This window comes from Aethina tumida, chromosome 7, assembly GCF_024364675.1.
Source record: "Aethina tumida isolate Nest 87 chromosome 7, icAetTumi1.1, whole genome shotgun sequence".
NCBI lineage: Eukaryota > Metazoa > Arthropoda > Insecta > Coleoptera > Nitidulidae > Aethina > Aethina tumida.
Window position 1 is genome coordinate 13,135,026 of NC_065441.1, and position 23,870 is coordinate 13,158,895.

Here is a 23,870-nt window from a genome sequence, read left to right on the forward strand (position 1 = left end):
AAAATAAAATAAATATATAATTTTCTATAAATTATAATGATAATTTTGGTGACACCCGTGCTAATATTAATAAATATAAATCGAATTATTAATTAAACATGTAGGTCAATAAAATATGTATGGGAATAAATTTGAATGCGGACGCATGCGCATAAGCGATTTATTATATGCATCTAAACTGCAATATTACATAAGATTTTTGTTAATTTAATGCATTTATAAGTTACACATATGAAATTGTATATTACATGCAATAAAATATAACAATTAGAAAAAAGGAATACAAAATGAGCGGTGGTTAACAAATTCCCTAAAAGACCTGGCGTAAAAGTCCCTAGCATTCTCAGTGCATTCCGTTTTGTTTACGAAACAGCAGTTAAGTTAAAGTCAACAACCTTGAGAAACATGAAATAATTTACGATATATTTCACTTGAAAATAATAGACCAGACAATTTTTTATATATAACCGTTATCATGGGTAAGTGTTCCATGCTCTATTTACGTTTTTCCAATTTATCTTATCAGATAAGGTGTGGTATCTAATTATTGGAAGCTGAGTTAGTCATCTTAGTTCCATTCAGAACATCCAATTTGAATTTTAATAATCGAAATGGCTCAGGAAGAAAGACTTCCGCGGTACGAAGAGACCAGTTTAGAACAAGAGGAACTGTACAGATCCAGGGAAAGCTTGTATTCAGTTGACACTGTACTGCATTCAGATGATGGGAGAAGTAATACCTGTTGCTCAACTACAACGTTTTTCTATAAACAGTAAGCTGCAAAACCTTAATTGTTTATTTGTTTGTTGCAGGTGGTTGTGATTCATGCCTTACCCGAATACCATATGCCACCCTAATAGCCACAATTATGTGTGCTTTGGGAGTGATGGCATTTTGTTTCACAATGTACAGAGGTGCATCTTTGGCAGTCCTCATGTACACAGATGTTTTTAACATACAGTTATTTTGGTAAGTAGTAAAGTTACTGGTGCATTCAGTTGTGTAATTATGCCTGTGCACACTAACAAATATATTCTTATGTGTCTCAAATAAGATGTCCTATTGTTTAAATTGTTAATTCGAATCAACATTTTTGTGCAGTTTTATAAGAATAGAAGAATATAGTTTAAAACATCAACAGAGATTAGTCATTAATTTAAAATGATTACTTGAATTCATACTAATAAAACAGCTTTTATAAAGTTGTTTTTGTGTCACTAATAATTATATTAATAAAATTACTTCTTTTCTAGCTAGTAAATTTTTATATCAATTATATTTATTTGACATAATTAAAATTATACTATTTCAATAAACTGTACAATAAAAGTGTTTTTTATATTGATTAGATTATTTTTCTTTGTACAGATAGAAAAGATATAACATTTATATTTTCCAGGATTGATGCGGTGAAAATGACCTTTGTCTTGATTGGAGCTTGCATGGCAGCTTTAGGTTTAATGATTCTTTCAGTGGGATTTTTGGCGACAGGTGCAACTAGGCACAAAGTTTACAGAGGTTGGGGTAGCCGTGTGGGCGGCAGAATATCTTGTGCAACTGTAAGATTAATTTAACAATAGCAAAAATTTTGGCAAACGTATTTTTTTATAGTTCATGTGCATCACTTATATTCTACAAATTGTTTGGGTGTTAATTTTCTGCTTCTTGGTGATTGTTACATTCGTCTACACAATATTTTGGAAAATGTGCGAAAATCCAGATGTACAAAGTCTCAAAACATCCATTGATTTAACACAGTTTTGTAAGTATTGAAGAGTTAAAATTGTACAATATGTAATATTTTTTAATAGATTTCATGTTTCCTGATGGCATGAGACAAGAACACATGAAAATACAAGGCGACGTTCAAATCAAGAAGTTTTGCAAAGATTATGTGGAGAAAATTGAAGGCATGTTTATTATAGCCACAGTTGCCTCAGTAATGATTATTTTAAGCTTAGTAAGTATATTGAACTAGTTTATGCCAACAAATTTTACAATTCTTGTTTATGTAGGTTCATTATTTAATGTGTTTGTCTGCAAATTATGCACATATAAGGGACCAAGACAAATTCCTTCAGCTCCAGGACCTCCAAATGTTGAACGACAACGAAATGTTAAGCTCGAAAGATCGATTCTAGGATAAGGCCCAGGAGATACACATGACTGAGACTTTGTGGAGTAATTTTTCTTGAGTTTGATTTATTAAAATTTGTGTCGTAAATGTGTATGTCCTGGGTGTGCCGTTACCGATTAATTTAATATGAAAGTGGCGATGGTATTTCGGTTAATTCCATGTTTATAGTTGTTTCCGTCCTTGTTTCTACCTGAACTTATTTATGTATATTCTATTGAGTTATTAGAGTAATTTAAGTTTAAAATAATTTAATGTTAGTGACAATTTTAAGAGCACACTGCCTTATATTTCATATCCCTGTGAAGTATAAACACAATGAAGATGGTAGGAAGTAGTATTAGAATTATTTTGTATATTTTATATTAATAAAAAGTATTTTTCTACAGAAGTATTGATTTCTGTTTCCACATACCTTATTTTTTTAAGGACTTTATCAAATAGTAGCTCAATATTCTATTTGTAACTAAGAGTACTTTAAAACTTTTTTAGTTTTGTTTTTTAGGGTATAACAAATACTTTTTAAACCTTAATGAATTAATGAGAAAAGAAGGAAACCTTTACATGGTACATTTTTCGATTATTCAATTATTTAAATGGATATTAGAAGTCAGACTTTTTAATAAAGGATTATAAATACTAAATAATTTATTTAATTTATTGTAATATGTGTAATAAATAAAAAACAGAATTTGTATTTAAACATTAGTGTCTTATTTACGTCTTAACTATTGTAATTTCACTACACAATCATACAATTTCAGTTTAAAACTTGTCATTAAGTATCTGATGACTTACAATGTGTATTATTATTAATCATTAAAAATTAATAGACGAAATTTTTAATTTATCTTTTTTGCAATTTTTAAATAATTAATTGTTTTTACTATGCATTAAAGAGTGCTTCTTATAAAAACATCTTGTAGTTATTAAACTTTAATAAATTACAATTTAGAATGCCATGTAAAATAATTTGTATATTTATATTTCAAAATAGAAATTTATGCTATTTCTATTATTTAATAATTAAAAAATAATGCTTAAAAAATTTAATATTAATATCAATATATACCTTGAAAAATATATTGTCTTTTGTTTTACTTAAGGGTAGAAGTATGCTCATATTAAAACTGCATATAATGTTTGTTAAATTCTGTATTATAAAATATTATTAAAAATTATTTACTATGGGACACTTAAGTTTAACAAGATATCTTGTTTCATGTAAATTAAATTATTGGAAGAAATATCAACAACTTTCTCAATTATCAATCAACTTCAACACAACAATCTTCAATTTTTTCTGGGTTTGAATCTTTATCTGGGAGTTCCTCAAAATCTGATATTTCCTCACTATCTGAAGATTTCCAAGAACAGTCATCAAAATCTGAATCACTTGAGGATTCTGAATATGATTTTCTTTTTCTTCTTGAAATTATCTTTTTATTATTGTTAGTTTTATTTTTAACATTTATGGGTTCTAATAAATCAACTAATTTTCCTTGTCTCTCTTTTATTTTCATTCTATACTCTTCCATAAATTGAATTAATTTTAAATCTTGTTCATCCTTGTCACTGTTAGTTTTATCAGTTTGCAACTCATTGGATACAGTTGAAGAAGAAATTTGATTAGTTTCATTATTAGTTTTCATTGTCTCAACTTGTGAACTACTAACGTTTTTTAGTTCTGACAATTTAATTTTCTGTTTTTTCATAAATTGTTGGAATTTCATTTCTTCTTCTTTTTCTTCCTTTGTCATTTTCACTTTTTTTGTTTTACTTTCAACAGGTTTATCCAATTCATCACTAACTTCTGGAGTTTTTGTAGTTTCTTCATCACTTAAGTCATTTAACTTAATTTTTTTTGAAATGTGTTTCTGACCTTTCATGTGCTTTTTGTATTTTAATTTTTTTTCTTTTTCAATTTCCCTCACTTTTTTCATTTCCCTTGGTACTTTTGAAAGCTCTTGCAGTATCGATCTTTTCTCTTCCTTTGAAACATCAATTCCTGTGAGTACAGATATCATTGGTTTTTTCTTAATACCTATGTCACATCTAGGTTTCCTGGGTTTGGGTACTTTCACTGTTTCATGAACTATTTTTATATGCTGTTTTAAATTCCTCTAAAAAATTAAATAAATTTACTGTAACTCTAATAATTAATAAATAATACCCTTGATTTTAATTCAGCTCCACAATTATCATAAGGACACTTCTCAATTTTAAACTTCTTTAAATGATATAAATTTATATGTTGAGTAAGGTTCTTTTGGTAGTCATAGGACCTGCTACAACCCTCATATTCACACACAAATTTTTTCTTATTACTCTCCTCTACATGTGTTAAAGAATGTTGTTTTAGTGAAGAAGTTGATGAAAGTAATTTATCACAAATTATACATTTATACACTGAAATATATATGTTTTTTTGTATATTTTGATAAAATAAATTTTTATAAAACAAACCTGGCTTGCACACTTCTCTTCTGTGAGCTAAATACAGAGTCCATCTACTAAATATTTCCCCACATTCACATTCATAAGTTTTGTGATTTCTTTTATGCTTAATATATTCCCTTTCAGTGGCATATTCCTTTTCACAGAGGTCACATCTAAAATAACATTAATTAATTTAAAATTGGAGATTCTAGTTTAATACATACTTGAAAGGCTTTATTCCAGTGTGCACATAGAAATGCTCTTGGAGTTGTTTCTTCTTGTCAAACTTCACATGACATTCAGAACAAACAAAAGCTCCTCCATCCTTATGTTTTATATTAATATGTTTCCTTAAACTGTACCTATTGTTGAAAACTTTTCCACAACCTTCATGTTCACAGACAATTTCATCTCCCTTCTCATGTGAGAGAACTTTATGCCGTTTTAAATGGGCTGCATTTGTGTATGTCTTTTTACAACCTTCTATGTCACATTCAAATGGTCTCTAAAACATCCACCACATTAACATCTGTTTAAAAATTACTGTATAACATATTACTTCTCCAGAGTGTTTCCTCATATGAACCACTAACTTCCATGCTTTCGAATAGGCAGCTTTGCACCAACTAAAACTACACTTGTGGGGTTTTTTAGATTCGGTGGCGTCGGACCAGTCGGAGGCAGATATATCAGAGGATTCAGGCATCGTAAATTATTATTATTATTATTATTACTGAAGGGAATCATATAACACAACGTACTTAATTCCATGTGCTTCTAATCAAAGACTATATACACTACTTCTAATGCGAAATCTCTCGTTGAATTAGGTTATGAACAGTAGTTCAAATATACTCTTAATTTCTAAATAAATTTTGGCAAATTTGCTTGATTTAAGATTCATTATAATTATCTAAATAAAATATATAAAGTCAGTGGTAGAAGTAATATAAAAATAACTACTTCCGAAATTCATATCATTAAATTTGACATGTTATTGTTGCGGTCTAAATAACACCAACTTTGCGAACTATTTATAATTAAACGTACCTTTTAAATTAAAACAATGGAGGAAGTAGATAGTATAATAATTGACTCTCTTCGCCACCTTGATTGGTAACTATTTTTATTTTCTATTAACTATAGTTAAACATATCAAATTTCAGCAATATAGATGCAAGTATAGAAAGATTGAATCAATTTGATGCTGATATTGTTGTTGAAGCTGTGTCATTTTGTCTAGAAGCAATTCTACCAGATCAGAAATTCCCCAAAAAACTTCCACCTTCAATGAGTCATAAGTTAAAAATTGCTTCCAGCCTTGCCGAACAAATCAAAGAATTAGGTTTCAGAGGTGACATGGGTTACCAAACAATATTGTACTGCAATGAGGTGGAAATTAGAAGAGTTTTAATGTTTTTAATAGAACGTTTGCCAAGGGATGCAAACAAAACAATCCAGATTGAACAAACTGGATATGTGCCTAAATTGGTTAAGAAAATTGAAGAAAATTTGAAAACATCTTTAAAACAAATGTGGTTGCCAAGTTCCTTGTTTCCAAATGGTGTGAGGGAATGTGACAGTCAGTCCCTTGTAAACAGTTTTGGTAATTGTGCTCCTTTGAAATCTGTAAATTTAAACATTCCAGACACATCAAAAAATACTAATGAAAATTTGAAAGAATATTGGATACATCATTTAGCAGATGTGACTAAACAGTGTCCCACAAAAAGCTTAATACCTTCTTTGTTATTTAGAGATTGTGAATTTTATGCTGATCCAGACACTTTGAAATCAATTTTACAAAGCCCATGCAAACAAGAAGATATTGTAAAGGTGGTAAATAGTAATTTAAGTGTAGTTTCACAAGAAACTTCACCTTCAGAGGGTGATATTAAAACTGTTGATCATGTAAATGAATATGAAGTCAAACTACAGACTTTAGTAAAGGATATAGAAGATAATAAGGTAAAATTCATTCAGTTGCAAGAAGAGGCCCACAAACTGGAATCAAATCTTTCACAGGTACGATTAGTCTGTTTTTATGTAAGGTATAATGTAATAATAATGTTTTTAGTTAGTAGCAGTGAAAACTAAAGAGCAGGAAATTTTGAAAGACACAATTGCTAAAGTTAAATTGAAAACTAAAACAATGGCAATAATTTCAAAAGAGGAAAACTTGACTAAGTTGAGAAGTTTGGTGGAAAGCGGGAGTGATAGACTTGTGGACTTGGCAAATCAGTGGAATGAAGTAAGAAGTCCACTTTTGGATGAGTATAAGTCATTGCAAAGTACTTTAACTTCTGAAGAAACTAAATTGCAAGCAGATGAAATTAAGTTATATAATTTAAAAGAAACACACAAGAATATATTGAGTGATATAAAAGAAAAGGAAGAATTGGAAAAGAAATTTATTGAGAAGTTAAAACATATAAACAGAAATAGTAACAGGTATTCAATTTTAAAAATTGTTAATATTTTTATTATACTAATTTAATTACAGGGTATCATATACAAGAAGAATATTAGAAATAATAGGAAATATCAAAAAACAAAATGTAGAAATACAAAAAATTCTCACTGATACCAGAAGGGTTCAAAAAGACATCAACAGCTTGACAGGACAAGTTGAAAGATCTTTTACCTTATCTGATGAACTCATATTCCAGGCAATTAAAAATTTTCTAATTTTTTTTTAATTATACTTACTGTCTATTATTTCTTTAGGATGCTAAAGATGATGAAACAGCTAGAAAAGCATATAAGCTTTTGGCAGCCTTAAGAGATGAGTGTAGTGGAGTTTTGAAGGCAGTAGAGGATTTAGGATTGGTTGAAAGAGAATGCAGAAATTTGGAAGAACAACTTGAAACAGAAAAATCTAAGGATATAGACAAAAAATTAGATAGGGTCCTCCAAGACATAGAACAGATAAAAAAAGAAACTGATTCTCTTTTAAAGAAAAATGGTCATTAATTTTGATATTTAAGCCTTATATTTTATTATATTAAGATTGTAAAGGATGTTAATATAAAGACATATTTAATTAACAACTAGTTTATTTAAATTAACCAACTTGATTCCTAATTTCAGGTGGTATGTAACATTCATCAATCTTCTTGGGTTTTTTCTTTTTGCCAAACCATCTCTTTGGATAATAGACTCTCTTGGCTAAAATACCTAACTCAATTTGTTCCTCATTTTCAAAGAACCAAAGTTTGGTCTCTTTCTCTTTGATGGCAGCCTGAAGGTCCTTGATATTCTCCAGCCTCTTATTTGTTTCATAACGTTTTTTCTGTTCTTCCAAGGCATTTAATCGATCATTTTCCCATTGTGAAAATAAATCTTTTTGTTTGACTATGTCAGTTTCTGAATATTTACTTACATTGTTTGTTACTTCATTTATCAACAACTGATCTACTTCTAAACTTTCAGTTTTAACATCTATTTTGCTGTCTTCAGGTATTAATGCCAATATTTCATTACATAAAGGTTTTCCAAAACTTGTAGCCACATTCAAAGCCTCCTCCTTTTTGCCAAACAAACTCAATCCCAAAATATTGAATGATTTATTCAAAACATCTTCTTTACCCTTAGTCAAACCAATCAGAGTCTTTCCTATGATTTTATTAGAATCTCTTAGATCAAAATGTTCATCATCATAAGGATTCCTCAAGTATTTAACTCTTACTTTGACTTCTTCTTCTGGCTCAGGTTCCAGTTCATATTTAGGCCATTCTTTTGGATCTTTCAGGTATTTATAGCAATGCAATAGACATAAACTATCTGTCAAAGGTGTGCCAAATTCCTCCTGAAGCATTATTTGACTAGCTACCCTGGTGCCAGCTAAATAATCCTTGTCCTTCCAAAATATGTCCAACAATAAGTTTGCAGTGTAATTATCCAAGAATAAACCATAATTTAAACGATCGTCTATCACATTTATTAACTCCGTTTTTAATCCTGAGTTGAGAAGAGTTCTAATAACAGCATGTGCTGAGGAATCAAGTGTTTTCCATGTCTCTGCACTTAACCTAAGTTTGTGCATTACATCGAGGATTTCATCGTTGAACTCTTTATCCCTCACTGCATTTACGAATATGTCTACATCTACGGCACTTATTTGTTTGGTCTTTGAATATCTTTGCTCTAAATCAATGTAAAGTTCTTCAACATTAACTTTCTGTAATATAGGTGAGTTAAGACGTTGTTCCCAATGTTCATTGCAATAATAGGCGGGCGACAGAAATGTTCTTAATTGTTTGTTTAGATTTGAAAACTTACAAACTTGCGGTTTATTACAAAAAGAGATTATTTTCAGCATGTTTTCATATTATTTGAACATAACCTAAAAGTAGTAGGTCAGAAATATCATTGAAGTTAAATGTAGCCAACCGAAAATTATTACAAAAATTAAGGTTATTTATTCTAGGTTATGTGTGATTAATAAATAATCTAGAGATGGCTTTAAGTATACGAAATATTTTAATAGGAAACTTGAGGGTGTTGCAGCCCTTAATCTCGGGTGCAAGATGTGAAAATTTCCACACAACAACTCCAGCAAATGCTTGGATGTCGGATTCTAATGGTCCCAAAAATTGGTTAAAATACAACGAGAAAATTTATCCGCCGCAGGCTCCTGGCGAAGAACCACGTCCTGCTGTAAGTTTGCGGAAGAATTAAAAAATAATTATTGTTGTAAATTCTACTTACAGTTTGTATGCCATCAACGCACAAATATTAAATACAGCCCCTGGAAAATGTGGTATATTGCTTCTTTAATTCGGGGAATGCCTGTGGATGAAGCTATTAAACAGTTGAAGTTTGTGCTCAAGAAAGGGGCAAAAGATGTTAGAGAAGTTTTGGAGGAGGCTAAAGAATTAGCTGTTAAAGAACATAATGTAGAATTTCCAAGTAACATGTGGGTTGGTATGTGATTTTGAATTCAAATTGAATATTGGTTAATTTTTTGGAATTTAAGCTGAGTCATTTGTTGGAAAGGGACAAGTAATCAAGGGTATGAGAAGACATGGCCGTAGTAGGTTTGGAATTGTTGAATATTTTCACTGCCATTATTTTGTAAGATTGGAAGAAGGCAAGCCACCAAAAGATTATTATTTGAGAGATCCTAAGAAACCTGAGGAACAATTACAGGATTGGCTTGAGGGTATGAGAAAAAGAAAGATTATCAGTTCTTTGTAAATATTTTTATTTATGTATATTTGTTATAATAAAGTTAGTTAATACTATTAACAGTTGTTTTAAACATAAAAAATAAATAAGTTTAACAATTAATACTTTAGTACTTAATTCAATTAAGTAAAATAATTTAAGTAGAGCTAAAAAGGTAAGTTAATAATTCAGGTTTACTCATCTCTCTCTTGTATTTTTGCACAATTTCTTGTACCTTCAATCTCCGCCTAACGTGTGGAGGTTGATAACTAAAAAAAACAATATTAATTAAAGCAAATATTAAATAAAAAATATACCTTTCTGAATCAAGACGTCTCCGTCTAGCCATATTCAGAGCAGTATGTCTCACTAAAGGTCCCAAAGCTCGTCTGCTCACCACCATACCATCTACCAGAGGAGACGCAAGTCCGACCCTTCCTGACGGACCTTGCAAACTGACTATTAACAGTCCAGTGCTTAAAATGTGCAAATAAATAACCAACACATCTGAAGACTTGGGTGTAACTCCTTTCTCAAGTCCTGTGTTCATATAATTTAGCAAATCGTCAACTGGTAAAGTCAAATGATCCTCGAAACTCTCCAGCCAAACCACCATTATTTTTGTATTGGTGTAAGTATAATTTGATCTTGGACCGGATCGTTTTGGTGCCACCGGTTGTTTATCCAAATCCAAACTCAGCGTCCGTTTATCTCTGGAGCCACTGTCAGATAAGCTGCGTTCGCTCCAAGCTGTAAATTATTATATAAAACTGTGCTATTATAAATGACACTTCAACTTACATGAAAGGCTACTCGTTTGGAATGATTCAGAATGATCGTCTTTGGATTTAACATGAGACGGCACCACAAACGCTACTTCAGAACATGCGTCGGCCCAGTACAAAACATGTGACGATCCGTCGTAACATTTTGATGGCTGGGCCGAGGCCGGTTGTGTATTTGGTGACACTTTCCAACTCGTGGATACATGTCCAGTCCAACCTATACAAATAACATTGAATTTAAAAAGTTCAGAAAGCGGATAGTAATTTACCTGGATGTTTGTTGACTTCCACAGGCCAACCCAGGGAATGTATGAACTCCAAGAAAAACGGCGACAGTAAATTTTCATTTAAAACATTATTGACAATATCTTGAGCTTGGGTTTGTTGAGTACGCACGTAGAATATGTGTACTGTGTCCCAAGTTCTCGGACTCATATTGTCTAACATAGAGAGATCTTTGCAGAAGTCTGTGGCGCTACTGTCCAAAGTTGCCAAACTGGGACTGACTGCAGATTTTTCTTCGTCATCATCTAGTGTTAAGAGACCGAAATGTGACAAAAACAACCTGGCAGTTTGGAAATCATGACACACTGGAGGCGGCGAACATTCCGGTGCAACAGTAGAAGATTGTACTGCCGCCAAATTGTTTTCAACAACAGTTTGTCTGTTAATTAATTGCGCCAACATATTCGTTTCCGAATTTACAGTTTCGTTGTTTGCAATAGCGGACTCCATGGTTGGAATGGACTGATCACTGTAAATAGTTCAATTTTAATTATGATAATTATTTTACTTTTTTTATTAAACCTACACTTTGCAGTGAGAAACTCTTTCAACACTGTCAGGGAAGTATTTCTGTTTTGTTTGGGGCCTTACTGGTGTATCTTGCATTACTACAGGTCGACATGGATTGGGTGCGTGATATTTAGTACCAGACCGGTGTCGAGGCAAATGACGTAACTGCAAAGTCCAGGCGTGTCGTCCGAATGGGCCACGGATCAGCAATGTTACTGTGGGCTGTGGATCCTTTAGAATATAAAACGATTAAAGTTTATCCGCGAGAATTGTTTCAAAAACTTACTTGATCATTACCCAGTGGTTCCTCTAATAAAGCCATCATCACAGAGCCTTCAGTAACAAAGTACCTGAATCTTTCCACAGCTGAGGACTGATCATTGCAATTGGTGGGCCAAGAATTGCAATGTTGTAACAGGGAAACCTCATCTAAAATTAATTAATGTTGATTAAACTGTTGGTGATTACTATTACGGCTTACCTAGGAGTGAAGATATACTCTCTGGTCCACATTCATTAGGAAAATAACCAACTTGCTCCAAAATATAAGTCAATAAATTCTCAGCTGCGTCTCTTACTCTCATAGAAGCCGGCTTCAATTCTTTTTCTTCCTTCATTTTCACACCCTCTCCAGGTTTTCCAACCGATTTAGTACCGGACACTCCAAGTTCTGCCACTTCCAAAACAGTCGTTAGGCACTCTTTATCCCGCAGCAAATAGGGATGTTCCAGAAGCCAAACTGAGCAGCATTGAAAAGCAGCGACTATCGTGGAATGTAAATCTTTTGAATGAGCCTGTGGAGGCTTTGAACATTGCTGAATGATATAATCACAGAGCCATTTCACCGTTCTCTTACACTCCAACGCGTCTGTTTAAATATAAAATTATATAATATACCATTTATACAAGATTTATAAACTACTCACTGGATTCTTTAATGTGAATTCTTGCAAGCCCCGAGAGCAATTCTAATGCCGCCAAGGAGATGCTTAAATCAGTCTTCCATGACGATATCAACCGATGACATACCAGATAAGTCGCACGTACAAACAGGGCATGCGCAGAATCTACAACACATTAATGAACAATATAAAAACATGATTTAATAATATTTGTTTATTCTAACACAAGTGCCAAGTTAAAACGTACCTAGGGGCAACAGCAATGGGTCGTATTCGATCGACGGACCCTGATCTGGAGTTGTACTGCGGTCATTACTGCTTGCCATGCTTATTGTACTTGCTGTGTCGGAAGCTGGATTACAAGCAAATGGATGAGAAGCAAAACAAACACAAAACAAATGACATGATGAGGACGTAAACAAAGTGAGGGTCTACACGGGCTAATCAACGGATATTTTCAACATTCCCAAACGTGATTTTTATGAAAATGTTTATTTTTGTAATATTCTGTCAAATGGATTCATAATTAACATTAATTATTCTAAAAACTAGATGGCTATAAAATGTGCAGAAATTAAGCAGGTCCATTTGAAAAAATATTAAGAAGTATAATATTGCTGCAAATTGATTAAAATGTGCAACCAATATTATACTTTAAAATTAAAATTTCCTCACACTGTGATAAGCATGACCAACGTTTGTAATAAGCAAAAATGCACTCAATTCTACTATTTGAAATAAATTTTAAATTTGCAATTTAATGGTTCTCAAACTTTACAGTTTTTGACTTTTTTCCCAAATCACAAAACAAAGCCATAACAAATACTGTGAAGTACACATTGTATCAATGCTGAATATTTTCTATGTAATTCAGAATTGCACATTTGTACATTTATCTGTGTTCGCAAATACTATAAAATGCAAGTTTTATATTTTTTGTACCAGAACTAAGCAGATTGCTGGATGTCTCTGCGGTTTGTTGAACCTGTTGGACTTTTTCAAATATCGCAGAATCCTGTACGCACAAAAACAGTCCCCCTAGTAACATATGTGTATTGACTGGGTCCGTCTCTACTTGTAAACCGTTAGTCAACAAATTCATCATCTTGGGTTTTAATTGACTGCATGTTACCACTTTCTCAGGATGTCCTAAAACAAATCCTACCTTAGAAAAGTTGGTTCCTCATATGGTGACACTCTGTACCTGTGTTAATTAGTTCTTTAATGACGACATTTTGAAAGTGCAATGGTAGTACAAGTATAGACAACAACAAGTGTATTGATGCTCTTCTAAGTTCCACCTTGTTGACACCTGTTGGTACTTTTAGGTCTTTATTCGGCAATACCAGTTCTAATGCAGCAATAAACGACGGCACCAATACTCTAACGCCATCCAAATCCAAACGGAACAAATCGGTGGAATTCAACAGTATCGCCACCATCGTTTCACCACACTCCCTGTACGAATTCAGCTTCAGTCCTTGCAGCACCGCCAAGTAAAACCGTGCCAAATATACCGGCAGGATTTCCTCACCAGTTTTCTTGGCGCACATTATTCTACACAGGGTGCCCAGCGCTTCAGCGCGTCCGGCTTCGTATCTTTCGATGGGTAGATTCGAGGTGAAGTCCCCGGAATCGGCCAGCGATCCGGGTTGAGAATAACTTAGGGAAGATTTATTATCCATTACTATCGAATTAGGACGCTTTTGATCACTTTGCTCTAAAATGTATTTGATTTAAGTTTTTTCTACAAAAAAATAATAAAAGTTTACTACTTTGCGGTAGATCGCAGCCTATAAAAGCAGCTTCAAACAGCCATTCTCCGAATAAATGCAGGATACTGTTGCATTTCGGTCGCCCTGGTGCCAATGGTGTTTTTGAGTCAGGTCCAAACGACGTCAATGCTAGTGTTATTGAAAAAAGGAAAAAATAAAACATTTTATTTATAAAGAATAATTTGATGACTCACAGGAAACGCTTGATGTTGAACTTGGTCCGGAATTTGTAGAAGTAACGGGAATTGCGGAACTTCTACTAGTTGTCAGACTAATCAATGTTGATTTTGGTACACCTAAATAATATATATATTATTTTTTTGGAAATTGGCCATAAATTATTTCTGGCTAAGTTCGTGTATATTGTATATTACAGTGCAACAAACAAGAAGAATGAAAATTGCACAGAAAATATGATGTGAAAATGTGCGACATAAGATTGAAATTAAACAATTGTTGAACGAACTAAACATTGACGATTGGAAAGTAAAATAGAATTGTAGGTACCCTTGTTAACCGAAGTCGGTGCCACGCTAAAGCTCTTAGCCAGCCTCCTTTGGGTCGGAGGCGTGGGCGAGTGTGAGACGGAGGCCAATGAGGCCTCCTTCAGTTTGTCCGTGCTGCCGCCACCAGTCACCACAGAGTCCCACCAGACAGGTTGAGCTAGACCTACATGGTCAAACGCCATGGAAAATAAGACACAAACAACATAGAAAAACACACATCACGACTTACTATTTTAAGAGTGTCAACATGTGCAAAAGAACGAATATTTTACAACAGGCTCAGCTGTCAGTTTATTACAGTTGAGTAATACTAATAAACTTTAAGAATTTGAATCCACTATTAAACATTAGTAAAACTAATGTCAGTAAAGCAAATTCAGTTGTGACTCTAACAACTATGTAAATGTGAGGATAAAACCATGCAATATAAGTATTTTTTGACTGTATACCTAGAAAGGCGTCGACTTGACCTGCGATTCCCTTGATAGCTTTCAAGAAAATCAAAGGCAAAGCCTGAAGACATGGGTGCTGAGAGGGATCGACAACTCCGTCCGTGCTAATTGCAAACTGCAAAAATTTCTGTGTTTGGCTAATTACCTGTAGAAAATAATAAATTATACTATTTAAATAAAATTCAAACATGGATAGATGTACTTCTGGTTTTGTAAGATTGACTGGATTTCCTATGGTGTTTAAAAACCGATACCAACTTTGAGCAATACAGTCGTTACTCATGCCCATGGGAATAATGTCTTCATCTCCTAGAAATGTTCAAATGTATCTCAACTTTATAGTAGGTTGGAAAAATGGTTTACCAATTTTTAATTCAGGAAAGTTGGGTCCATACATGAATGTAAGAACCTTGGAAGTTAAAGCAAGATTCACTCTGTTCCACTGCTCAATTAGTGCAACTCTGTGTCGCCAATTCATGCAGCATTCTCTTAATGTTTTCCACAGTGGTGGTGAAGGGAAGCATTGAGCACAAGCTATTAGCCAAATCTACAAAGAAAATACACATATATTTTTATAATTGTAGTTGGTATTTTTGTATAAAATTAATATACCTCAAATAGTACACTGAGTATTCTCTCACAAAGTTGATCAGCTACATCATCTTTCACAGTTGGAGGTGCCAACAAAGTATCATTAATTGCAAGTAAAAATAATAACAAGGACTCCCATGTATCCCTTTCTAGCAGTTTGGATTCATGTGCAATCTGCTGCAGTGTCCTCAGAACTCTGTGACACAATACTGCTTGTCGGTTTATTGTGTCAATCCCTGTGGAGAATAATGATGTTAGCCTCTAATAGAAAAATTTAAAATTATTATAGAAGTAGTAGTATACCTATGTCCTGATACAAAAAAGGCCAGTCTTGCAAAAAGAAGGAATATTTAAAGACAATACAGTGCTAGAACAAAGTTAGGAAATCTTACCTTCACCTTTCCTGGGTATAAATAAATAGTGTAAGTGTGATATAATTTTTCTGGAGTACATGTTTGGGTCATCCATTATTGGTTTCGGAACACAAATCTTTGGATTGGGTAGCAAAGCTGTCAACCATTCACAATAAACATTGACACAATCCTTGATAGCCTCATGTTCTGAAAGTGGTAGTGACAAACCAAAGCACAACACTTCCATGCACCACTGAACCTAAATAAATAATAAATAGTGAAAATTTTTGTAAAAAACTAGGCTAAAAACTGCTTACATCTTTGTCAGTAGTAAGAGTGCTTCGTTCAGGAGGATGTGTGATGCCCAAATTGCTGGCAAGTTGTCTGACAAGCCCCAGAGTTACATCCTTACTTGTAGCTTTGCCGAACTTTTCCAAGACACTTTGGTTTTCCTCCCCTGACTGATGGACGATCAGATTTAAAGACGTCCATTCTGAATACATTCCTTTATTGTCGCCGCTTTCCTAAAACGAATGCAGTCAATAAAAACATCTTTGGGGCGAATCCTAACTTACTTTCAAGTTCATACGATTAAACAGTCCTAAATTCATATGCGAGCCTTTTAATTTACTCGCATTTATCACTAAAAATTATGTTTATTTGTTGTGTCAAAACTGACGTTTATACGTATACAAAATCGGACGAACTATTTGGGGGGTATATGAACTACTTATGTAAGCTGGAATTTTTCTATGTATTTATTGTCTAATTAGGAAGGTAATATTATTTCACAAAAAACTGTTTTATATAATTAATTTAATATTAAGGAAAAGTAATAAATAAAATTAACGTGTAATGTGGGTTGCCCACAAAACTGTGAGCAGTATTTCCCCGCTACCTGTTGATCGTTCAAATGTTCTAAGCGTGGCGCCTCTCGTGGCGCACCTCGCGAACCGTGTTAAATGTCTTCGGGAGGCCACTGTCAGACGCGAAAATGGCGTTGATGGAGTACTGTTGCTGCCGTCGTTCACGTACCGCCTGATACGTTACAGTTGGAGCGGCCGTCAAACGGCTATGCATTCATAATATTTCCTGTGTGTCACGTTTACGTTTAAGTGTTTGCAGTATGTGTCGTGCATGTGTCCGCTTAAAAAACCGTGTCCAGGGGTAGAGAAGTCCTTTCCCTTCTGTTTTCCGTTCGTACCTGTGGATTATTCTGTGTCGTTTTCACGTTTTTGTTCCCGATTTAATTATGACGAGGGGATTTGGAATTTTATTTGCCACTTGCACCTTTGTTTTAATTCAGGTACGTTTCGATTTGTTGTTTTCTTGCTTTTTGGTGTTTATTGTTGTTGTTATTCATTTTGATTCGAGTGCGGGCTGGTGGTTGGTTATTTTTATTTGTATTTTTCAGTCGCATAACAAGTCTATTTTTATTTTAAACTAGCGCGGTCACAACTTATTTAAAACATATGTAGAGTATTGTGTACTACTTTCTAAACTCGCATTCTTTTTCGATTTTTTACCGTTGTCTACGTTTATATAACAACATCCAGTTTTGTTCTTATTTTATTTAAAATTATTGACCAACTTCGAAATAAGTTGTGCTTAAATCAAATTAGGTAACTAAAACAATCAGCCGCAAACACGATTATCTCCTAACTTAATTATTATTATTATTAGTTGCCTTCCACTAGAAGTTTTAAGGTCTCTGACAGAATTATGAATTTATTTATTTAAATTTATGAGGATACAACTAATCGACTTCCGAAACAGTCCTTTGTGCTGCTAAGTGGGTACCTGAGATCGGAGATACGGTCGATGGAACCCTGTACTTTTGTCGATGGGAAAAAGGTAGAATCGCGTTTTATATTATGCTCATGTCATGTGGGGACGAAGGCGCATAAAGGATTTAAGGCAAGCTGCAAAAAATCTCATCTGTACTGTGAATTGGATTTCACTATTGAAATTGAAATTCTGGATGCTTTTAAAGTAAAGGAATTATTATTTTAAAATTGTTTAGAAGAAAAGGCACGGCCAAAAGTATAAAAGGGTCTTTAATTTATGGTTGGCAGAAATAATTTTATTTTTTTAAGTTTTGTCCTTTACTCAAATTCTAAAAAAAATTATCTATACATGTGTGGCATAAAATAGGAATTAATTATAATTTTATTAATCTCGATGTTATTTGGTTAAATTTTAATAAAATATATTTGTTAACTTATCTTTCAATGGTTAATCCTTTTTTGCTGTCAAACAGGCAAGTGATAAATTTAATTATATACTTTCTGATGGTGTTTAAAGGATGACTAAAAGGCGATTATAATTTAACCTCACGTGTCCGGATATATAGTTGTTTATTATTAAATCATAAATTATTATTTAATTTAGTTTTATTATTTATTTATATTTATTGACGACAAATTTATTATACTCGTCGATAAATTTAAAATTTTCTGATTCAAAATCAGTGAATGAGTCACAGAGAGTTGCATTCATTTAGCCTTCTTTTGTTGAACTGATATTTGAGCAAAAAATGTTCATGTTCATTTAGTTTTAATTCATTTTTTTCATTTTAAACTTCAAGTAATATCTCAACTTTTTTAATTTTACCTTAACTAACTACATCATACGCAATTAGTTTTATTTACTTAATAAGAGTAATAAAATAAATGTAAAACATTATTTTTGCATTGCACGTATGTTGTTTAAATATTACATGGTCTTAAAATGAAATATGGTATAATTTTATTGTTTATTTTGATTGCGAAGCCTGTTCAGTAACTGACCAATTAATTAAAGTTTAAGATAATTTATCAATTACGTGTTATTGTTCAATCATAATATTTTTGTAAACCAATATAAATGTTTAAATTAAATGATACGGATAGAAATTAATGTAGAATTGAAAAATAAATGAAATGAAACATTTTTTAATTAAAATTTAAATTAAAATTTTTAATTCCTTATACATATTTTAAAATTCTACATATAATTACAAATAAAATGATTGTACCATGTTCTATATCTAAACCTAATTGTTTTTAAGTTATTAACTTTAATTTAAATTTTTACACTTTGATCTAACTAAAATGTATTTAAGCATTGCTATTTTCAATGGAACACCCTATATATTTTTAGACTTTTTAATTCTATATGTAATTTGCAAATAAAATGTCTATATAAGTCCTATACTAAAACCCAATAGTTTTTGACTTATTAATTTTTTTCCAAAAATTTTATCAGATTGATGGTCTAACTAAATTGTCTGTAAAACCTCTAATTTTGGTATTGGAAAGTTTAGTTTTGGGATATACTTTAACCATGGACCATCTTATAAACAGCCCTTATTAGTACTTCCAAATTTTATACAGGGTGTTCGATATTTACGATTAATTTTGTGCATATTAAAACATCAATAACTTTGTTATACAATAATTGGATGAAAACACATTAAAAATTATGATTTTGTAAAAATAATGAAAATTTTAATGGTATTTATTTTTAAAATATATTCTGTAATAGATAACATTAAATGAGATATATTTTTATTTTCCTATCTTTGAGTATTCATAGCTCATTGATGAAAAGGATACTTGATAAGATGTGTTGTCGACATTAATGATGAATTTGATATTTCCTGTTATTATCAATAATTATTGTGATGTATTCACATATTATTGACTGTGCACAATAGTGGCTAATGTATCAAGGTTGGTAAATTGTACTTTCCTTAAAATCGCACACGACAATTTAATTAAAACATTGTGGTAGGTTCTTGTAAATATTTATTACACGGTGCTGGCATAGTTTCTAAAGAAAGTATTGTTTTGTTTTATATTTTTTAATTAGGTCAGTTTCAACAAATTGAAAAACAGTTCAATGCAAAAAAAATGAAGGCTGTGAAAATTATTCAAATGCCAAGAATAGACACATCTGTAAAATTTAAAAATTAAGTTTTACATTTATGAAAAAAAGTAAATGAAATAACTATTAACATTTAACATTTTTAAAAATCAATCCATAGATGATCGATCTTACACAAGAGACAATTTCTAATTCATTCTTCAACATTTTAATATCAAATATTATGCAAACTTTTTTTCAACATTTCCACCACAACTAGAGCAAAAATGAATATATTCAAATAATGCCAATCCTCTGCAATATGCTAATGAATTACGCAACTTAGTTATTAAATAATAAAAAGCCGAACAAACAGTTATATTCAAATATGAATTTATGTATATACATATGTAAAAAATGTTAATTGGCGTTTTTTACATGTCTAACCCACAAACACAATTTTTCCTTCAACCTTTCCTTGCTTGTTCGTGGAAACGTCGTGATTTTCTCTAAAAATTTTAATACAATATAGAAACGTTGGGAAATATCGTGGACGTAAACTTTCTCACATTTGAACGCGTTATCAATTACATCTGCAAGAAGTTAAAAACCGTTACGTACGTACCGCATTATTAAAAATTCCTGAGCCTGATTCACGCATATTTTTCAAATTTTTCATTTGTCATGGGAACACCTTGAACACTAATTGCGAATTTTTCCAACGAAACGGGCAATTTCTACCAGGATATGTTGCAAGCCAAGGATTAATATTTTCTCGTTTCGATCGATTATTTTACCATAATATTGATTAATTTTGCAACGGAACACGATAAAACCGAAACGGTTGTCGTACATTTCGACCTTCATTTACCGCAGGTTAATGTGAAGGATGTGATAAATTAATTTGGATATTTAGGATTGTTTTGTTATGGAGTTTTAATAGTTTTGTTGTGGATTACGAAAATAAATGTTATTATCGTTCCTGACAGTCGACAAAAGGTGACCTTTAAATTAATTGGCCGAAAATTTTATCTTCCACATCTTCCACATTAAAAGGATCTAACATCACCTCCAAAAAAAAAAAGAACGCGAACTTTTCATTTGAATTTAAAATTTCGTGTTATAAATAAGTGGCTTTCAAGGTGTGAGCAATTATCTTAAGTGCAATAAATTTAATTGGTGAATTACATTTAATTTATGTTTATGCGGTTTTAATTAACCACCGTGAATTTACTTATAATTTCAATGATGGTAAATCGGTGAGATAAAAACGTTTCAACACATTTTTGTGGGATATTTTGAATATTAAAAAAGATTAAATTTTTAAAATTAATCCTTTAAAATCCAGTGGTTAATGAAAATTATATTGTAAAAAGTTATTAGGGAAAAATGTCAACATTCATAATACTTTTTATAAAATTTGCATCTTAATTTTATTGACAAAAAAATATATTTTCTGAAATTTTCAAATTTTAAAAAATGATAAGTGAATTTTGAAATTTTTAGATAAAAATGTATTCTTAACACATATTTGTAAGATACGTTACAAATTTGGAAGGTTTGCATATTTTATAAATTAACTTTTATTATTTAATTTTCCTAAAGAAAGTTGAATAAAAAAATTATTTTTTTAAATTCAATTTTTGGAAAATGGAAAAGAAAAAAATTAATTTATTAATATTAATTAAATTGTAATAAAGCAATTTCATCAATTGTTAACTTAATAATAAAAATATTTAATATTTTAAATTATTATATTTATACAAAAATTAGTTTTTTTCTATATTCTAGTTTTATTAAAAAAATATATATTTTAAAATTGAGTAAATATTTTTTAAAAGAGCCTTTAAAAAATTTTCTGAAATTTCTGTATTAATGAAAATTAAATTGTAATAAGGCAATATTGTCATTTTTAAATTACATTAGAAATATTTGGTATTTTAAATTATTATATTAATAATAAAAATATATAAAAAATGTATTTTTTCATAAAAAAGATATTGAAAAGAAAAAGGTTTCAAAATCAAATAAATTATTATCTTAATAAAAAAAATATATAGAAATATATTTTTTTTATAAAAAATTGATATTTATTGACAAAAACAAAAAAGTTTTTTAAGGAAAATTATTTTTAATAATTTTTTTTTATATATTCGACGATTTTTTTCAAATTTTAAATGTATTTTCAAATATTTCTTAAATAAATCTTTTTATTTTTTCTATCAAGAATTTTTTTGTTTACTTAAATAATTTTGGAGAAAAATTGTGAATTTTGCATTATTTTTCTAAAAAATTTGAAAAAAAGTTTGAATTTTCAATATTAATTTCTAGAAAATGTAAAAGAAAAAATTAATCTATTAATGAAAATTAAATTGTAAAAGGGCAATATTATATTTTTTAAATTTAAATATAAAAATATTTTGTATTTTAAATTATTATATTAATAATAAAATTATATAAAAAGTTTTTTTCATAAGAGAAAAGATATTGAGAGAAAAAGGTATCAAACTCAAATAAATTATTATTTTTATTCATAAAATTAATTAATAATTTCACAAATTTTAAAAATCTTAAATTAAAAAAAAATATTTGTCTTTATATATATATTACATATAATATTAAAACAATAAAAGAAATTCTCAAAACCAAAACATTTTGACATTGATGATGTTATTTTCCAGGTAAACATTGTAATTTGTATTCAAACACCACTGGTAAGATTTCTTTCACTTAACAAGGGTTCTACGTGTCCAGCAACGCAATTATTTCCTGAAACGTTAAGTTTATAGTGTTTGTAAACCGTAGAAAACTGTGAAAGAACATAAATATCGTCTTTTAGTTGTTGATAATTTTAACGATAGATTATCACCAAAGCGTTTAGCACTTCCACGAAAATTGTCTAGTCATTTGACATTAATTGTTTGGGAAATTAAATATGTAATAAGTGGAAACTAATGATATTTTTACACCGATAATGATAACTATTGATGTTACAGGAATACCAAGAAAAAACTTGTTTGTTAAAATTTAATTATACATATATAACAGTAACAATAAAAGCCATAATGCGTAACTGCATAATTATTGCAATCAAATTTGAATACAGGAAAGTAAGAAAATTATATAACAGCAAGTATATTTAGCGCTACATAATATTAATGACCAATTAACTACAGAAATTTCTAATTGCCCAAAAAAAACATTTTCGCAATAGTTTGTTTTTAGGATGAAAACTTACTTCACGAACTTTAATTACGACAATAATACGAAACACAGTCGTTAAAACGTTAGAATAACATTTAAAAATCCTCGACCCAACATTTCTAATCGATTCATTACGGCGTTCTTTTAACGTGATATTTTTGTGGTCCTCCACCACTACAATTAAATTTAATTGAACGAGGTCAAAAAGATTGCTCCCATTTTCCTCGTGACTAACGCGTTTAACGCCGTCCCGATACTGATTTGTGCACGAAACGATTAGTCACTGGCGTTTTACTTGGTTACTGGTTAATTGTTTAGTTGTTTATGAGAACATCTGCTTCCTACAACGCCAATCGAAAAATTCAATGATCATTGATTTTCTACTTTTACCCGGACGTTTTTTCGAATCGTGTTTCCACAGTTTAATTGGTCGATGTGCACACTCAATAGTGAAACGTCGCGAAACAAAAAATAAGATTAAATAGTATATAAAATAACGCTTTCACTTTTTTTTTGCTCGAGTATCTTTTTGTTGATGATTGGGATTGTGCAACTGCCGAATTAACAATCACCGATGACGGGAGATCAATATGTGAACGCCGACAATAATGGTGATTGTTGGGAGGACTTCATTAAAATTCAATTTGTCGCAATTTCGCCTTTGTGAATGGTACAGTTCATGATTGGCTGGGTTTTTAATAACGATGTCAAGAACCCGTCAAGGATTTGTAACTAATTTGCTTTATGTAATGTATTAGAAAATCTTTTGAATGTTTGATGCAGCAGTTAGATGCAGTTTCACAATAGATTAACGAAATTACATGATATAATTTTTTGTTTAAATATCACTTAAGAATAAATTTAATATTAGGTGTTTTTGTGTGTTTTAATAATTAAATCACAAGGTAGAATTGTAGAC

General features: G+C 31.0%; 6 protein-coding genes across 14 annotated transcripts in view; 4 read left to right on the forward strand and 2 right to left on the reverse strand.

Annotated features, from left to right (window-relative positions):
* Positions 1–338: 338 nt before the first annotated feature.
* LOC109597753 (proteolipid protein DM beta) lies at positions 339–2,525 on the forward strand. Its single transcript, XM_020013510.2, has 6 exons — positions 339–479; positions 813–969; positions 1,400–1,559; positions 1,612–1,762; positions 1,812–1,960; positions 2,016–2,525. The coding sequence occupies exons 1-6, from the start codon at positions 476–478 to the stop codon at positions 2,139–2,141; spliced, it is 747 nt and encodes a 248-aa protein (XP_019869069.1). The 5' UTR covers positions 339–475; the 3' UTR covers positions 2,142–2,525.
* Positions 2,526–3,271: 746 nt separating this feature from the next.
* Positions 3,272–8,942, reverse strand: LOC109597755 (zinc finger protein 425). Its single transcript, XM_020013512.2, has 6 exons — positions 7,640–8,942; positions 5,133–5,284; positions 4,798–5,078; positions 4,601–4,746; positions 4,308–4,543; positions 3,272–4,257 (listed from the first exon to the last, which is right to left on the reverse strand). Exons 1-6 carry the CDS (start codon positions 8,892–8,894, stop codon positions 3,403–3,405), a joined length of 2,925 nt encoding a protein of 974 aa, XP_019869071.2. The 5' UTR covers positions 8,895–8,942; the 3' UTR covers positions 3,272–3,402.
* LOC109597769 (coiled-coil domain-containing protein 22) lies at positions 5,365–7,623 on the forward strand. The gene is made up of 5 exons (XM_020013526.2): positions 5,365–5,689; positions 5,740–6,598; positions 6,651–7,024; positions 7,077–7,242; positions 7,301–7,623. Exons 1-5 carry the CDS (start codon positions 5,640–5,642, stop codon positions 7,544–7,546), a joined length of 1,695 nt encoding a protein of 564 aa, XP_019869085.2. The 5' UTR covers positions 5,365–5,639; the 3' UTR covers positions 7,547–7,623.
* A 41-nt stretch (positions 8,943–8,983) lies between the features above and the next one.
* LOC109597771 (39S ribosomal protein L22, mitochondrial) lies at positions 8,984–9,823 on the forward strand. Its single transcript, XM_020013528.2, has 3 exons — positions 8,984–9,232; positions 9,286–9,499; positions 9,552–9,823. Exons 1-3 carry the CDS (start codon positions 9,032–9,034, stop codon positions 9,770–9,772), a joined length of 636 nt encoding a protein of 211 aa, XP_019869087.1. The 5' UTR covers positions 8,984–9,031; the 3' UTR covers positions 9,773–9,823.
* LOC109597768 (ral GTPase-activating protein subunit beta) lies at positions 9,763–16,598 on the reverse strand. Of its 5 annotated transcripts, XM_049970231.1 has the most exons (22): positions 16,477–16,598; positions 16,219–16,425; positions 15,941–16,160; positions 15,852–15,878; positions 15,570–15,784; positions 15,321–15,504; positions 15,160–15,266; positions 14,955–15,102; positions 14,507–14,668; positions 14,194–14,295; positions 14,000–14,128; positions 13,429–13,944; positions 13,167–13,373; positions 12,472–12,576; positions 12,249–12,389; positions 11,804–12,190; positions 11,609–11,751; positions 11,339–11,553; positions 10,797–11,281; positions 10,544–10,744; positions 10,060–10,492; positions 9,763–10,011 (listed from the first exon to the last, which is right to left on the reverse strand). In XM_049970231.1, exons 1-22 carry the CDS (start codon positions 16,510–16,512, stop codon positions 9,900–9,902), a joined length of 4,482 nt encoding a protein of 1,493 aa, XP_049826188.1. In that variant the 5' UTR covers positions 16,513–16,598; the 3' UTR covers positions 9,763–9,899. The 5 variants fall into 5 exon arrangements, with proteins under 5 accessions (XP_049826188.1, XP_049826189.1, XP_049826191.1 ...); XM_049970232.1 differs by lacking the exon at positions 15,852–15,878; XM_049970234.1 differs by lacking the exon at positions 14,507–14,668.
* Positions 16,599–16,892: 294 nt separating this feature from the next.
* Positions 16,893–23,870, forward strand: part of LOC109597772 (tyrosine-protein phosphatase 10D) — a 31,535-nt gene continuing 24,557 nt past the window's right edge. For all 5 annotated transcript variants that reach the window (XR_007548647.1, XM_020013529.2, XM_049969480.1 and 2 more), the window contains exon 1: positions 16,893–17,207. Coding sequence is in view for 4 of the 5 variants with exons in the window: in XM_020013529.2 (XP_019869088.2) it covers positions 17,154–17,207 (54 nt within the window). In the remaining variant the exon portion in view is untranslated. The remainder of the gene's footprint in view (positions 17,208–23,870) is intronic.

Excerpts from the sequence above, each read along its gene's own strand:
- LOC109597753 (XM_020013510.2), top strand. Across the intron at positions 970-1,399 it reads TTTAACATACAGTTATTTTG|GATTGATGCGGTGAAAATGA; the intron begins GTAAGTAGTAAA and ends TATATTTTCCAG. Across the intron at positions 1,961-2,015 it reads TAATGATTATTTTAAGCTTA|GTTCATTATTTAATGTGTTT; the intron begins GTAAGTATATTG and ends TTGTTTATGTAG.
- LOC109597769 (XM_020013526.2), top strand. The coding sequence starts at position 5,640 with ATGGAGGAAGTAGATAGTATAATAATTGACTCTCTTCGCCACCTTGAT. Across the intron at positions 5,690-5,739 it reads TCTCTTCGCCACCTTGATTG|CAATATAGATGCAAGTATAG; the intron begins GTAACTATTTTT and ends ATCAAATTTCAG. Across the intron at positions 7,243-7,300 it reads CTGATGAACTCATATTCCAG|GATGCTAAAGATGATGAAAC; the intron begins GCAATTAAAAAT and ends TTATTTCTTTAG.
- LOC109597755 (XM_020013512.2), bottom strand. The coding sequence starts at position 8,894 with ATGCTGAAAATAATCTCTTTTTGTAATAAACCGCAAGTTTGTAAGTTT. Across the intron at positions 5,285-7,639 it reads AATTAGGAATCAAGTTGGTT|TTACGATGCCTGAATCCTCT; the intron begins AATTTAAATAAA and ends AATAATAATAAT. Across the intron at positions 5,079-5,132 it reads TGAGGAAACACTCTGGAGAA|AGACCATTTGAATGTGACAT; the intron begins GTAATATGTTAT and ends TGGATGTTTTAG.
- LOC109597771 (XM_020013528.2), top strand. The coding sequence starts at position 9,032 with ATGGCTTTAAGTATACGAAATATTTTAATAGGAAACTTGAGGGTGTTG. Across the intron at positions 9,233-9,285 it reads GCGAAGAACCACGTCCTGCT|TTTGTATGCCATCAACGCAC; the intron begins GTAAGTTTGCGG and ends TTCTACTTACAG. Across the intron at positions 9,500-9,551 it reads TCCAAGTAACATGTGGGTTG|CTGAGTCATTTGTTGGAAAG; the intron begins GTATGTGATTTT and ends TTGGAATTTAAG.
- LOC109597768 (XM_049970231.1), bottom strand. The coding sequence starts at position 16,512 with ATGAATTTAGGACTGTTTAATCGTATGAACTTGAAA. Across the intron at positions 15,267-15,320 it reads CTTTCCTGAATTAAAAATTG|GAGATGAAGACATTATTCCC; the intron begins GTAAACCATTTT and ends GAACATTTCTAG. Across the intron at positions 14,129-14,193 it reads TTCAACATCAAGCGTTTCCT|CATTGACGTCGTTTGGACCT; the intron begins GTGAGTCATCAA and ends CAATAACACTAG.